Genomic DNA, 16,452 nt, shown 5'->3' on the forward strand with positions numbered 1-16,452 from the left:
GGCCCAGCCCTGCGGTGGCGCCGGGCTCCGCCCGCGAGGTCCCCGGCAGCCCGCCCAGCGGCTTGCGGCTCGCAGCGCCCAGGACGCACCGGGCCCGCGGCTACGCAGGGCCGAAACGGCTGCGGGTGGGGCGGGGCCGGCGGGGCGGCGGGTGGCAGGGCCGGCAGGGCGGCAGGGGGCGGGGCCGGCGGACTGCGGGGGGCGGGGCCGCAGGCTGTTCGCGCTCGCCGCCGAGGCTCCGTGCGGCGTAGCGCCGGCCGGGCGTCCCTGTGCAGCCTCCACCAGCCGCAGATGGGGGAGGTGGAGCCGGGCCCCGCGGGCCCGCTCGAACCGCCGGAGCCGCCCGAAGCGCCCGCGAGCCGCCGGCCGGGCGGGATCCGTGTCCTGAAGGTGAGGTGGGCGGGCGGGTTGGGGAGGGAGCGAAAGCGGGCAGAGGCCGCCCCTACCCCGCGCGGTGGCCGAGGCAGCCGGCGACCCCCACCTCGCGTCGGTCAGTCAGCCTTGCGGCTCAGTCGCCCCCAGAACCCGGCTGGAGGGGCCGCGGCACCCGCGGAGGCCTCTGCAGCTGGCCCCCGCCGAGGCCGCGGCCGCCTCCGTCCCCACCGCTGTCCATCCCTGGCCGCGTGCCACCCGCCTCGCAGGCCCACGCCTTGGGGCCGGCGTCCACCCGGTCGCCGCCGCCACTCGGCTCCTTTGGGACCCCGGGGCCCGCCTGTGCCTCCCCCGGTTGCGCACGGGGCCCCAAGGCCGGCGGCTCCTGGCCCGACAGCGGAGCTGATAGTACGCAGGGCTTTCTCCCCGGACACCTGAAGACATCACCCCAGCGGGAGGATGGCGGCGGTGATTGGCCGGGCGCTGCGGTGTGCTGGGGCTGCGCCGGCTGGAGTGGGCCGCCTCTGCCCTCGGAGCTTACCACCGAAGTTAAGACCCGCTTCTCGCTCCGGAGCGCGGGCCTGGAGGGAGAATCCCCGGAGGAGCTTAATCTCGGGGAATCGCTGGGCGTGCTGCAGAAGGGAGGAGGGGTTGGAGAAAAAGGGGCATTCCTGCTGGCGGGAGTGGGGCTGACAATCCAGAGAGACGGTGACGGGGGAGCAGTTATGCAACAGGCAGCTAACGGGGCTTTTGGCAGGAATTGGGGGGGAGTAGGAGGAAGTGAAGGCAGATGCAGGCAAGGGGGGGAGTGGAGTCTTGAAGGTGATGACAAGAAGTTGAAATGCACAGGAATGTAGGGTGGGAAGGGGACAGTGAAGGTGGTTAAAAGGAGGGGTTGTGGGAGACACACTGGATGGAGTTTTCTACTAGCCTTCGAAATAGTTGGAGAGAAATTTTTCTGTAGGTCAGATATGTAAACTAGGTGTCCTGGAGATGGAGTGGAATTCCTTCTAAAGTTCTAGAAGAGGAATCAGCAGCCTTTAAAACTTGCCAGAGAAAAGGAAGAGAGAAAAGAAAATTTAGATTTGACGTGTTTCAAAACTACTTTGCAAAACAATGAAAATACATAATGTTTAAAAATTCATTAAGTAATAGTTGTTCTTTGGGATTGAGGATGCGACTGTATACTCGCTACTAAGATTATACGTAGGGCATCACAAAGAAACAACAACATTGGAAAAAAATAATAGATTTGAAGCATCTGGTGAATCCATGAAACAACATAAATTAGAACTCTAAAATATAAAACTTTTTTTCTGCTGCTACCTCCCAGCCTTAATGCAGCAACTAAAGAAATAACTTTTCATAGTTTATCTCTACTTCTGCATAGACCTTATACATATTTACTTTAATCATGTTTTATATTAAATATAATTACATTATATTAAATATAATTTATATTAAAATTATATTTTAATTAAATATAATTACTCAAAGGCTTTTGGATATTTACTTAAAACTGTAAGGTCACAAAAATGTAAATTGTGAATGAACTTAATAAAGTTCTGCTGGCCTGGCTTATCAGGAAAAGGCAGGTCTGAGAGATAGGTAATGCCCTCTGGCCTAGAAGGTAAACAGCCTTGGCTATTTTTACAACTATTTTTTGGTGAAGAGAGAGTGAGTTGTGGGAGGGAAGGAATTGAGAAATGAGGATCTTTTTTGAAGGGTTCGACCTTCCTGCACTTCCAGGAAGTGGTCCAACCTACCACTGGTTCCGTGGGGTTCCAATCTGGGGACCATTAGAAAGAGTCCAGAAATTAATCTTGATTATAGTGCTGAGCTGGTGATGTGGGAGGCTAACAGTGTTTTAGACCTTTGCATCCTTGCAAATAAATGGGATCGGCTATGAAGAATAGGTGCGGTGTGTTCTACAGACAGAAGTTCCCTTCAGTAGCTGAGTGGTTGAATTTTGTGTCAGGTGAAACTGGAAAGGAATATGTAAGTAGAAGACTTTCAGAATCGGGAAGAAAGCCATAGTTTCCTACATGTTCTTCTCTGAAAACCGTTTTAAAAAGGCTTACCATTCTTTTCTGTAACTCTTCTATACTTAATACCAAATCATGAACATCATTATTGTCAAAGAGTATAGATCGTCATAAAAAGGCTAATATAGCTAAACTGGTGTAACTTTAGCCAGATTAGATCTAGGTCCACCGTATGGCCTACTGGAAAATTTGATTCAAAATCTGCCCCCAGATTTATTTAGCAAATTGCTATTTATTTATTTATTTAAACATCTTTATTAGAGTATAATTGCTTTACAATGGTGTGTCAGTTTCTGCTTTGTAACAAAGTGAATCAGTTATACATATGTCCCCATATCTCCTCCCTCTTGCATCTCCCTCCCACCTTCCCTATCCCACCCTTCTAGGTGGTCACAAAGCACCCGAGCTGATCTCCCTGTGCTATGCGGTTGCTTCCCACTAGCTAGCTATTTTACGTTTGATAGTGTATATATGTCCGGGCCACTCTCTCACTTTGTCCCAGCTTACCCTTTCCCCTCCCCGTATCTTCAAGTCCATTCTCTAGTAGGTCTGCATCTTTATTCCCGTCTTGCCCCTAGGTTCTTCTGACCATTTTCTTTTTTTTTTTTAGATTCCATATATATGTGTTAGCATATGGTATTTGTTTTTCTCTTTCTGACTTACTTCACTCTGTATGACAGTCTCTAGGTCCATCCACCTCACTACAAATAACTCAGTTTTGTTCCTTTTTATGGCTGAGTAATATTCCATTGTATATATGTGCCACATCTTCTTTATCCATTCATCTGTTGATGGACACTTAGGTTGCCTCCATGTCCTGGCTATTGTAAGTAGAGCTGCAATGAACATTTTGGTACATGACTCTTTTTGAATTATGGTTTTCTCAGGGTATATGCCCAGTAATGGGATTGCTGGGTCGTATGGTAGTTCTATTTTTAGTTTTTTAAGGAACCTCCATACTGGCTGTATCAATTTACATTCTCACCAACAGTGCAAGAGGGTTCCCTATTCTCCACAGCAAATTGCTATTTAGAATATAGTCCTTTATAACTGTAGTTGGAATATAAGTATGAGATTTTTAATACTCTTTAAGATTATTAGGAGTATCCTTGAAGCAGAAATTTCCAGATGTTTGGAAATTTGGAGAGGTTTTTTTTTCTTTTTTTTTTTACTCAGTCTGTAGAAGAAATGAAGTTATAATTAATCTACTCAGTGGATTCTGTGAGACGTGTTTTTTCAATAATAGTTTCAGGTTTTTATCAAAATAATGTGTTTGTATGGCTTTTAAAATCAGTTACTACCAAAAAGATTTTAATGAACTGAAATATTCTTCCCCTCTTTATCTCATCCACCCCTTCCAAAATATTCCTTAGCATGTATATTCCTAGAGATGAGCCCATATTCTAAAGTTTTGAATGCAGAAACATATCTCCTACTTTAGGATATTTCACAGTCTAGTAGAACTCACTGAGTATGAAGAGTTACTTCAGTAAATCCTGTTCTACCATGCATACCTTAGAGTTAGTTCATTGGGCGTTTAATAGTTTATCACCTTTGAACTGATCAGAGCCCTCATTTTTAGAGGGTTAAAAGTGTAAAACTGAAGTGGGTGCTTAAATCATGGCTTACTCTGAAGATTTCGGCTTTCTAGAAATATCTTTAAGTCTTAAATGTGCTCTTTATACACTTGTTTGATGTGAGGGTGATTATAGTTATGTTCCCTTTTAGAGAAACTTGTCAATAGTTCTTATATAAGAGTAAAGGGAGGAAATAAAGTGTTCTCCATCTAGCATTTCCAGTGGAATGGTGATTCTAAAAGCTGCAAGCATCTCAGAGGACAGAAGTGACCTTTCCAACATTTACCTGATGGTTTAGGCAGTGGAGAAGGAAGCACTAGGTAATTCAGCAGTAACTAATGATAGCTAAACAGTCCATCTAGATTGTTGCCAGAAGGCTATGCTTGCTTGGTATCTAGGCCGTTAAATGCCCATTGAACAGGTTTAAGAGAATGATATCTACTAAAGTTCTAACTCAGCAGTTTATTTTCATGGGGTGGAATATATCATATAAACAGGAGATACATTCTTTGACCAACAACACATGGGTTTCAACAGTGTAAAGTTCTTAAAACTTTATGTATAGTCTTTTTTTTTTTTTTTTTTTTTTTTTTGCAGTACATGGGCCTCTCACTGCTGTGGCCTCTCCCGTTTCGGAGCACAGACTCCGGACGTGCAGGCTCAGCGGCCATGGCTCACGGGCCTAGCCGCTCCACAACTGTGGGATCTTCCCGGACCGGGGCACGAACCCGTGTCCCCTGCATCGGCAGGCGGACTCTCAACCACTGCGCCACCTGGGAAGCCCTATGTATAGTCTTAAGGGAAATAGATATACACATTAAAAAATGACTGTTAAAAATCCTCACAGAAGAAAAATCATGGATGAACTAATGTAATACTTCCTGGGGTCTGCCTTGACTTTTCTAAGATTGATAAGGTTAGTGGGATATTATTTGACCTTAAAAAGTTTTTTTAAAGAAGCTTTTTGGTGGATGTGTGGAGTGGTGTCCACTGGCCCTCTCTTAATAGCAGTGAGCAAAATTTCTCTCCACTGAGTGCAGAATGCAGAGCTTCCTTGTATAAATGTTACTGCACTGTATAGAATACTGTTTTCAGATGGTTCAGTTGACCTTTACCAAAGATTAAAAAATAAGGAATATTTAAAATCACTGTCTAATTATGCAGTGGTTAAGATTATTTAGTGGTGCAAATATGATGGTCCCTGTGTTTATAAAATATGTGCTCAAAAGCCCTTTGTTAATTCTGAGATGTTCAGCTTTGAGAAAATGCTCTTTATGAGAAGAAAGACGCCTAGTTCCCACTTGTAGCAGGGGTTTATCCTATTTATCTAAAGTTAGAATCAGTAATAATCCTCATGGTTTTGATTAGCTGTACTTAAATCCCTAAGATCTGTAAAATGATTGATTCACCTATTATCATAAATTTAAACAATGAAGCCATTCTCGATTTCTTGTTTTTCTTTTTCTCCATGTGGGGAATACCTTCTAACTTTTCCTTCCCCTTTCTTTATCATCTTCAGAGATTTAATTTTAGGCGCTACAGTTATCCTCAAATATTTAATCTCAGTAATTACAAAAATAATATTTGCTTTATAGATATTTCTGTTTTCCAATGAGGAATAGTAGCAAAAGTATTTTATTTACTTTGTGGCTGATACAGAGGAAAGGTGATAGGGTTTCCTATAAAAATGGAGATTTTTTTCCCCAAGTTTGTTCAACTTCTTGCTAAAGCTAATTAGGCTAAAGTACAGACTGGGAATAAATGTCTGTGACATCACTGAGTTCTGCATGCATCTCTGGGCCACCCAGGTGCTAAGGTACTGTAATAGGTTCTCAGTGTATAAGAGAAGAAGAAATACCAAATAAATAATTAAAAACTCATTGCGATTTACATGGGAATGGAAGTATGTTTAAGGTGAAGAAGTTCTGTGGAGGAGAGTGCAGAGTTATTAATTCTTTTTAATTAGTAGGAGAAAGCAGGGATGGGAGACATGGAAAGCTCCACAGAGAGGGTGACGTTTGAGTAATTTTGAAGAATAACTACTCAGATGGACAAGATGGAGAAGGACATTTCAGGCAAGTCACAGAATTGTGGAATAGTTGGTGTGTTCGGGGAGTTGGATATGACAAACAGAGTGAAATACAGTGGGGAGTGGCCCTAGAAAGGTGGGTCAGTGTAATTCTTTGTGGAAATTAGTTTTTTATTAATGGGAATAGAAATGGCCCATTTAAAAAAAATAGAGCAGGTAAATATTGATCTTTAGAAACTTGTTATATTGCTGTAGCAGTTGTTTTTGCTCTGAGATAATGTGACTTCACAATGTATATGCATACCTAAGTTATCAAATGCAACAGTAATTTTTCTTTTGAAACATGAGGATAATGGAAAGAATATTTGTGCAGTATTGTGTTGATTCTGTAGTTCCTTATTCGGGATATGAGGCAGAGGACTAGGACCCTAGAGGAACTTTCAGTTTGCATATGGAGACATACGGAAATGTTTATTGCAGCATTGTTTCCGACACTGAAAAATTAGAAACAAACTAAATGCCCTCAGCAGGAGAATGGATAAATTTCAGTGTATTCGTATAATGGAATGTTATTCAAGAGAATGAGCAGGGTGTATTAATCATAGATACATCTCTAAACCAATGTTGAATCAAACAAAAAAAATTGCAGGGTGAAACATAAGTATGTTAGGTTTTAGATAAAGTTTTAAATCATGTAAAACAATACTATATAGAGTTTATAGATATATACGTATATGGCAAACATAAAAAATGCATGGGAGGACTTCCCTGGTGGCACAGTGGTTAAGAATCCGCCTGCCAATGCAGGGGACACGGGTTTGAGCCCTGGTCTGGGAAGATCCCACATGCCATGGAGCATCTAAGCCCGTGAGCCACAACTACTGAGCCCACATGCCACAACTACTAAAGCCCACGCACCTAGAGCCCGTGCTCTGCAACAAGAGAAGCCACCACAATGAGAAGCCCGTGTACCGCAACGAAGAGTGGCCCCCGCTCGCCACAACTAGAGAAGGCCCATGCGCAGCAACACAGACCCAACGCAGCCAAAAATCAATCAACCAATCAATCAATAAAAATCAGAAATTAAAAAAAAATGCATGGGATGATAAACACTATAGTAGAGTGTTTATTTCTGGGGAGAGAGGGAGGTGAATGGGATTTTTTTTAGGTAATAGGTGGCTTTAGCTATATATGTAAGGATATATCATATATATGTTCTTTAGAATAATGATCTGAACTAAATATGGCAAAATATTAAAGTTTGTGAAAATTAGATAGTAGGTACACTACTGTTCTTGACATTTTTATGAAAACATAAAGAAAAAAAAAGGTCAGAAGATGACTGACAGGGACTTTCCTGGTGGTCCAGTGGTAAAGACTCGGCCTTCCAATGCAGGGGACATGGGTTTCGATCCCTGGTTGGGGAATTAAGATCCCACATGCCACGAGGCAACTAAGCCCATGCGCGTCAAACTACAGAACCCACATGCCCTGGAGCCTGTGCGCCACAATTAGAGAAAGAAAACCCGCACACCGCAGTGAAGTTCCCGTGTGCCGCCACTAAGACCTGACGCAGCCAAAAATAAAAAAGTAAAAAAAAAGTAAAAGTAGAAAAAAAAAGATGATGGACAGAGACATGAACAGCTAGCAGTAAAGAGAATGAAAATTTTCAGTTTAGGGCTGGGCATGGCAGGTGCAGAAGGCTCTGTGAGAGCAGGCGGTACTGAGTCAAGTATTGGTGACTACGGAGTGGAAAGGTGGGCTGAGGACTGAATGTGTCTAATTCAGTCACACATTTGAGCTAATGATTTCTTTTTCCTGACGTTTTTAGAGAACTATGAAACGCAATGGGAGCAGACATTGTCTGAATAGGAGAAGTAGGTTTGGTTCTCGAGAGAGAGACTGGCTGCGAGAAGATGTGAAGAGAGGCTGTGTTTACCTGTACGGAGCAGACACCGCCACGGCCACTGCAGCCAGCGCCTCCGCCACTGCCTCCTCCTCCTCCGACTTACATCTTGTCCTTTGCACAGTAGACACGCCAGCGTCAGAAATTTGTGCTGGAGAGGGAAGGGAACGTCTTTATTTGCAGCTTCATGGAGACCTGGTCAGGTGAGGTCAGAGTTTTACCACTAATTCTCCTGCAGTATAAGTCACATGTGTTTCTGCTTGGAAGTGGGCTTTAGGACTTCATTCGTGCTGGAGCTGATGATGGTTATGGGGTCACTAGGCTTGAAAAAAGATTTCTCCCTGGAGAAATCTGACATTAGGATTCTTGAATTTAAAAACTGTCAGTTTTTAAAGGAAAGGGAAGGAAAATTTGATAATTACTTCATTTGGATTATATCATAGGTCGGATATCTAAATTTAAAATAAATTTTTTTTAAAGATTTTTTAAACATTAAATTTATTTATTTTTGGCTGCATTGGGTCTTCGTTGCTGTGTGCGGGCTCTTCTCTAGTTGCGGTGAGTGGGGGCTACTCTTCGTTGTGGCACCCGGGCTTCTCATTGCGGTGGCTTCTCTTGTTGTGGAGCACGGGCTGTAGGTGCACGGGCTTCAGTAGTTGTGGCTCACAGGCTCTAGAGCACAGGCTCAGTAGTTGTGGCTTGCGGGCTTAGTTGCTCTGTGGCATGTGGGATCCTCCCGGACCAGGGCACGAACCTGTGTCCCCTGCATTGGCAGGTAGAGTCTTAACCACTGCGCAGCCAGGGAAGCCCAAAATAAATATTTTTAAAGTTTTTAAGCAATACATATAAACAGAATGAAATAGAAATGTATAAAAGGAAATAGAATGAGAAGTACCTATGGTCATGCATGAGTATGTGTCATTATTTGTATATAAATTTTAAAACTAATGGTGCTACATGCAACATGTCAACTTAATATCTCTTAGAAATCTTTCCATATTAATGTTTATATAATTTTCATTTATTTAATGGCTAAATAGTATTTCATTTTATGAATCTACCACAATTTTAGCTAGTCTCCTGTTAATGGACATGTAAGTTGTTACCAGTTTTTTTACTACAAGTACTGTTGCAGTGAATATCCTCGTACCTGTGATATTTCTCCCATGTGGAAGTCATCTGTAGGGTAAAGTCCTAGAAGTGGAATTGCTGGCTCAAAGGGTATGTGCATGTTTAATTTTGAGAGATTTTGTCAAATTCCTCTTCATAGAACTTATACTTCGATGAATAATATAAAAGTATACCTACTTCCCCCTTACTTTCTCCAGAATATGTTAAATTTTACATATACAGACACATCCTCATGCATGAGCACATACTTGATTGTGAATAGAAATGATTGTCAACAGTTTTTAGAGAATCATAAATTCAGCATTCCAAGGACAACTCTTTTTTCAAGGCTGATGACTTAGATTTTTGCAAATCTGATAGGAATTTTGTTATTTTGTTTTAATTTTCATTTATATTAATGAGTTAGGTTGAGCATATTTTCATAGGTTTAATTTATTTAAAATCTTTAAAAAATTTTTTTTTTTGCTGTACGCGGGCCTCTCACTATTGTGGCCTCTCCCGTCGCAGAGCACAGGCTCCGGACACACAGGCTCAGCGGCCATGGCTCACCGGCCTAGCCGTTCTGCGGCATGTGGGATCTTCCCGGACCGGGGCACGAACCCGTGTCCCCTGCATCGGCAGGCGGACTCTCAACCACTGCGCCACCAGGGAAGCCCTGATTCAGCTTTTAAAAAAAAACTATTAGTTCTTTGAGTTAGACCTCAAATAAGAGTTCCTTAAGTGCCTGACCATTGACTTTCTCTCCTCCCCTTTCCCTGTAATAAATAAATGTCTCAAAACAGAATTCAAAACTGTGGATTCAGTACTGTTGAAAGTGAGAAAGGAGGCTCCCACTTACACCTAAAAATGTGGCAATGATAGTAACACCTTTAGCTGAGCTAAACATTGATATCATTTTAAAGTCTAAACTGGGGTTTATTATTATTTTCCTTTAGGATTTGGACTAATTCCTGAAAAAGTAGACTAGCACTTGAATGTTTTCCTTGTTCACCAGTTAACTACATTTCCTAAATCCATTTGTAAAATGAAAGGATCGGACTAGGTGACCCTTAGGCTTTTCTAAATCTTAACACTGATTCCGATCTAATTTTATCAGGTGGAAAGCCTTGACCTACATTATAGCTGGTAGTGATTGACGGAGTTCAAGTATTTAAACCTAAGACTTATTACTCATCTGTATACCAATGTGTGTATACACAAAAATACTAGAAAAGTGGAGAAAACCCCACTTGAATTGGCTTGCTACTACTAATTGTGTAGTTAAGAGTCCAAATGTGATACAATTTACTTTAGTGAATCTAAACTGTACTTAAAATGGAGAGTTTGTCTCCTTTTAGTCCTGTAGCCTTGATAATTTCTAATGAAATAGCTCTTTGAAAACATAATTGATTATAAAATAATGAAAACACTGTTGAACTGTGGTTTGAAGATATGAATATATTTTCTTTTTTTAAAAATTTAAAAAAATTTGTACAATTTTTAAAGGTTACACTCCATTTGCAGTTATTATAAAATATTGGCTGTATCCCCTGTGCTGTACACTACATCCTTGTAGCCTGTCTGACACCCAGTAGTTTGTGCCTCCCACTACCGCCTCCACTCCCCCCGCCCCCCTGCCCTGGCTGTGTTGCTCCTCCACCCCCCACTGGTAGCCCCTAGTTTGTTCTCTATATTTGCAAGGCTGCTTCTTTTTTGCTACATTCACTAGTTTGTTGTGTTTTTAGATTCCACATAGAAGTGCGATCATACATTATTTGAGATCCGAATATATTCTCATTGCTGGAATAGGAGCTCAAGAAGCCTCAGCCAGCCAAAGAAATGATGATGATATATTTTAGCTAACACTAAGTGCTTTCTTTTGCTAGTTAACGGGCTTACTGCTTTATGCACATTTTCTCATTAAATCCTCACAGTAACTCTAAGAGAGGTAGGGTTATTCCTTTCCAATGAGGAAAGTTGAGGCTCTTCGAGAGGTCCAGTAACTTGTTCAAGGCCAGGCAGGTACTGCCAAGCAGTTGGAATGTTGACATCATTCATGATAGATGGTGGACTTCCTTCCGAGTAAAGGCCCTCCCGGAGGGGAACTGGCACAGTGTGCCTTGCTCAGTTTCACTATTTAATCATAATTGTTTAAAGATCTTTTTTAGACCTCTTACTCAACGGTTAATTGCTTGAGTTCAGTCTTACGTTTATCGCATCAGAAGAATAGGTACTTTCTTTGTAATAGCCCTTCATAAGATAGTTGACAGTCTAACACAATATCTTTTTTAATAACATTTTTTGCTGCTTAATGAAGTGTGATTTATATTCATTGTAGAAATTTTGGAAAAATGAAAAAGTATAAAGAGAAATAATTTTCATTGCTTATGCTTTTTGTAGATTATCTCACTTAATCCTCATAACAATCTTGTTAGGTAAATACTTTCCCTATTTTATAGATGAGGAAAATGAGTCTTAAAAGAGTTAATCATCTCACCTAGAACCACTTGGCTGGTAAGTGTAGAGCTGGAATTTGAACTCTGGCATTCTGACACCAGATTCCATATATTACCTCCCCCTTCCCCCGCCACGCTGACATTTTTTTTTCCAGATCTTTTTCAGAATAAGTGTGTGTGTGTGTAATTTTTTAAAATTACGTATTTGGACCCACACCATATATTCAATTTTATTTACTGCTTACTTCAATTAATTTCCTTGTGTCATTAAAAATTCCTTAGATACCAGTTTTAATAACTACAGAATATTCTATTTTATGCATATACTATAACTTGTTTAAAATTTGAGAAATTATGTGCAGTAATGGTGTAGAGCTTGGATTCTGGATTGAGAGTGTGTGTGTTCAAATTGGCTGTGTTACTATGCAAGTTGCCTAACGCTTTGTCCTCAGTTTACTAATCTGTACAATGGAGGATGGTAATATTTACATTATAGAGTTATCACAAGGATTAAATAGATTATACATGTTATGAAGATTAAGTGAATTAATACTTGTAACGCTTCTTAAACTCGAATGTCCAGCTGGGGAGCTTGTTAAAATGCAGATTCTGATTCAGTGGCTCTGGGTGGGGCCTGTGGGTCTATATTTCTATTAAGCTCCTAAGTGATGTGCTACACTTTGAGGAGCAAGGAAGTAAACTTCTTAAAATGATGCCTGGACCTAGCAAGTGCTCAATAAGTGTTACCTGTTTGGGTTGTTTCAAGTCACTCAACCCTTAGAAGTAGTGTGATGACTACCTTTGCCCATGACTCTTTACATTGTTGATTTCCGTGAACTAGGTCATAGTAATGGGATTACTGGCACTAAAATTACCCCATGTTTTTCCTAAATCATCCATGATTTCCTTCTTTCCTTACTCTTTTTTAATCATGGACTTGTCACTTGAATTTAACAGAGGGATTACTAGTTTATAGAATTTTAGCACTTGAAGGAACCTAAGAGAGATGCCTACTAGCAGGGGTCTCCAACCCCTGGCACTGGGCCGCACAGCAGGAGGTAAGCAGTGAGTGGGTGAAACTTCATCTGCTGCTCCCCATTGCTCACATTACCGCCTGAACCCCCTCCCGCTGCCCCCCACCAGCCTCCCTGCCACTGGTCCGTAGAAAAATTGTCTTCCACGAAAACGGCCCCTGGTGCCAAAAAGGCTGGAGACCGCTGCCTACTAGTAAAATGAACCCAACCTACCAACCTCACCATCCACTGCCCTTTCCATCCAGAAATACGTGTGGGGGCAGGGCTTTTGGTTATCACAACTACAGGGGAGGGTTACCAGCATCTAGGGTCAGCATTCAGGACAGGGAGCCTTAATGTCCTCAATGTGTGGGACCATCTTGTACAGCAAAGAATTGTCCTACCTAAAAGGCCAGTTACTTCCCCATGGGAATCACTGAAACCATTTTCTTTCGTTTTATGGATGTGAAACAGAGGCCTGGAGAGGTCAGGTCCAAAGCACATTCCTGCAGCTGCCTGGTGCTAGTGCTCGAGTTGGAACACAAGTATCCTGTCTCCCAGTCCGGTGCCCTTTACATGATACTATTTGGTCTGTCTGTTTTATTGGACTGTTAAAGTGACAGATGACTCAGTAGTGAAGCTTAGTGTAGTCATTGCCTTCTCTTTGAAAAGTTGTAAAAATATCACATGTAACAAAATGAAGTGCCCTTTGGCTCATGGTCATATTTTTACTTTTATTTTCAGTCATCAAAATGACTAAGATTTCTGTGGTTGATACACTATCTTTTAAGATAAGCTAAGAATAGATAAAATATATCTAACAGAAAATTATGCCCTCAGGATTTGGGATCCTGAGTTCTAATTCCTTTACTATCACTGACTTGCTGGGTGACCTCTTAACAAGTCACTATAGTTTTGTTTTACCATATTTTGATATTGTAAAAGTGGAATGAAAAGTCCTGTTTCAGGATACATACTGAGCCGATTAACCCTGAGGAAGGAAAAGGATTATTTTTGTTTTGTGTTTCATATTTCTGTAGTATTTTAAAGCTTTAAAAGAATGTGTTACACATTAAGTAATTTGTTTTTATTAAAACTTTGTTTTGTTTTTACATTTTAATACTTCTAAAATCAGTGTGTATCTTACAGTTGTTGGTAGGTCATAGTCTAACTGGCAGTGTTTTTTCTTTCTTAATGGTTGTTACAATGCCATCTGGTTTACTGCAGTACAGTTCTGACACTAACCACGCAGAGTTTGCACAAACTTCCTTCACAAGTTAAAGGACATTACACCTGAGACTAACACAACGTTGTTAATCAGCTATACTCCAATATAAAATAAAAATTAAACAAACAAACAGACAAACAATTTAAAGGGCCTGGTCTCCAACAAGACCGCCCTGACTTTACACTCTGGTTGCACTTCAGGCCAACTGGATAAAAATTTAGGGGGCTCCCATGACCCCTTCAGGTTCAATAATTCACTAGAATGTCTCACAGAACACAAGAAAGCAATATTTTTTTTTTTTTTTTTGCGGTGCGTGGGCCTCTCACTGTTGTGGCCTCTCCCGTTGCAGAGCACAGACTCCGGACGCGCAGGCCCAGAGGCCATGGCTCACGGGCCTAGCCGCTCCGCAGCATGTGGGATCTTCCCAGACCGGGGCACGAACCCGTGTCCCCTGCATCGGCAGGTGGACTCTCAACCACTGCGCCACCAGGGAAGCCCAAGAAAGCAATATTTAAGATTACAATTTTCGTATAAAGGATACAAATCAGGACCAGCCAAATGAAGACACACATAGGGCGAGGTCTGGGAGCATCCTTGTTACCCTCCCAGCACATTAGTGTGTTCATCCATCGGGAAGCTTCAGTACAGAGTTTTTATTGAGGTATTATAGGGTAGGCTTGACTGATTTAATCATTGATCAGGTAGGTGCTTGAACTCAAATCTCCAGCCCTCCCCTCCCCCAAGGTCGGGCTCACTCCAAGCCCCAGCCCTGTCTTCACGTGGTTGGTCTTTCTGGTGACCAGCCCCCATCCTGAGTCAGCTCATTTCTTAGCATAAACCTAGGGGTTATCCAAGGGGCTCATGAATAACTAAGACACTCCCATTACTCAGGAAACTCTGAGGATTTAGAATCTACCCCACAGGAACCAGGGACCACGAAGGCTAGAAAGACTCTCATACAACAATGATGCATAAAAATAGTCTATCTTTCAAATGATGATGTATTAGGCTAATGACGTACAGTAATTTTAAAACATAACTTTTTATGTTTCTTGATGTAAGTTAACATATGAAGTGCTTTGAGCTCTCTTCTGCATACATTTTAAATCTACATTTAGAAAATAATACTGTTTCCCTAAAGGAGGCTAGGCTTTGTAAGGAAACCGACACAGGTTCAAACCCTGATGCCATATGTACTAATTGTGTGACTCTCTGAACCTCATTTTTCTTATTTCCTAGTTTTGTAAAATGTGAGATACTTCCCAGCATAGTGTCAGGTATGGGGTAAACATTCATCGAAGTATCCTTGTTGTTTGTATCATGATCTGTATTGTCGGTCTTCAAATTTTGCAGATTTTACCTTTATAGATGGCCAGAGATTGAGTTTTAACCTGACTTTGATGTAGAGAATGCTGCTCTGCTTCGTTAGGGTCTTGGGTACAATATGTTGGGTTTTAATAATGTATACTTTTGGGCTTCCCTGGTGGCGCAGTGGTTGAGAGTCCGCCTGCCGATACAGGGGACATGGGTTCGTGCCCCGGTCCGGGAAGATCCCACATGCCGCGGAGTGGCTGGGCCCGTGAGCCATGGCCGCTGAGTCTGCGCGTCCGGAGCCTGTGCTCCGCAATGGGAGAGGCCACAACAGTGAGAGGTCCGCGTACCAAAAAAAAAGAAAAATAATGTATACTTTTGCCTCCCACTATTAACTAGAATTCTTGTGAAATGATACCTGGAATGAAATGTACTCTTCTCTTACCTCTAACTTAACTGTGGGCGCTGTTCAGATTGGCTAAGAGCTGCAAACACTGTTGATAGCATTACTGTATTGGTTGGCTGGTTTGGAGAAAAATAACCATATGCACATATATTCAGATTTACAAGGACTATTGTGCTCCTTGAAGCATTAGAAGCAAACTAAAACTGCTAACAATAGTCATATTGTCTCTTCTTAAAGCGCAGTGGAAGTATTTCAAATGCTGAATGGAACCTTTCTTTGCTAACATACTCTCTCCTACACCTGTTTTGCAGTATATATATTTCCTTTGATTTGTGAGAGATTTAACACACAGCTAATTAGCAGCCTGTTAAACTTTTGGAACTTTGAAACACAAAATTGATCCGTAAGCATATTATAGCATTTCCCTCCCCCATACTCTACTCTCTTAAGCAGATGAGTTTAATGAGTAAATGGAATTAGTCCCTCGTTTTACTTGTTTTTGCAGTTCTTGAACTATTTCTTGTTTGCTCATTTATGCTAAATTAATAAGAGCAGATGTTGAGATTCTCTTGATTTTTTTTTTCCCCGTCCCACCAGGGAGAATACTTTCTTTAGGTGGAAATATATAAAGAGGTTTTCCAAAATCTACAGAGCCTTTTTAGACCAGGACATTTGATCAGGTAAAATATGTCAGAATTAGGATATTTCCATTTCTCCTGGTTTTCCAGAGAGAAATAGGAAAATTGAGTCAGTGAGCTTTAGCCTGAAAGTATTAATAATGTTTCTTGGTCTTGAATATGTCATCATTATATGGAATTATATTTAAATACATTGATCTCTGTATCCAAAAATAATAGCAGTGTTCACGTAGAATTTGTATTATATTAGCAAGGTGTCTTAAATACCTGAAAGAGCCCTGAGTTTTAAAAGACGCTGAAGATCATCTGGCCCAACTTGGTTCTTAGAGGAGACTCGTCTAAAGTGTCCGTGACAGAGGGC

At 41.6% G+C, this 16,452-nt stretch overlaps 1 protein-coding gene across 1 annotated transcript in view; it reads left to right on the plus strand.

Moving 5' to 3' along the window:
- The first annotated feature begins 236 nt into the window (after positions 1-236).
- The window catches only part of PHLPP2 (PH domain and leucine rich repeat protein phosphatase 2), a 73,019-nt gene continuing 56,803 nt past the window's right edge, over positions 237-16,452 (plus strand). Inside the window, exons 1-2 of the mRNA XM_022583278.2 lie at positions 237-390; positions 7,855-8,132. Of these exons, the coding sequence (XP_022438986.1) occupies positions 292-390; positions 7,855-8,132 (377 nt within the window). The 5' untranslated portion in view covers positions 237-291. The remainder of the gene's footprint in view (positions 391-7,854; positions 8,133-16,452) is intronic.

The sequence above is a fragment of the Delphinapterus leucas genome, chromosome 20, assembly GCF_059928025.1.
Source record: "Delphinapterus leucas isolate spDelLeu-1000000601 "Yukka" chromosome 20, BTC_Dleu_Yukka2, whole genome shotgun sequence".
NCBI lineage: Eukaryota > Metazoa > Chordata > Mammalia > Artiodactyla > Monodontidae > Delphinapterus > Delphinapterus leucas.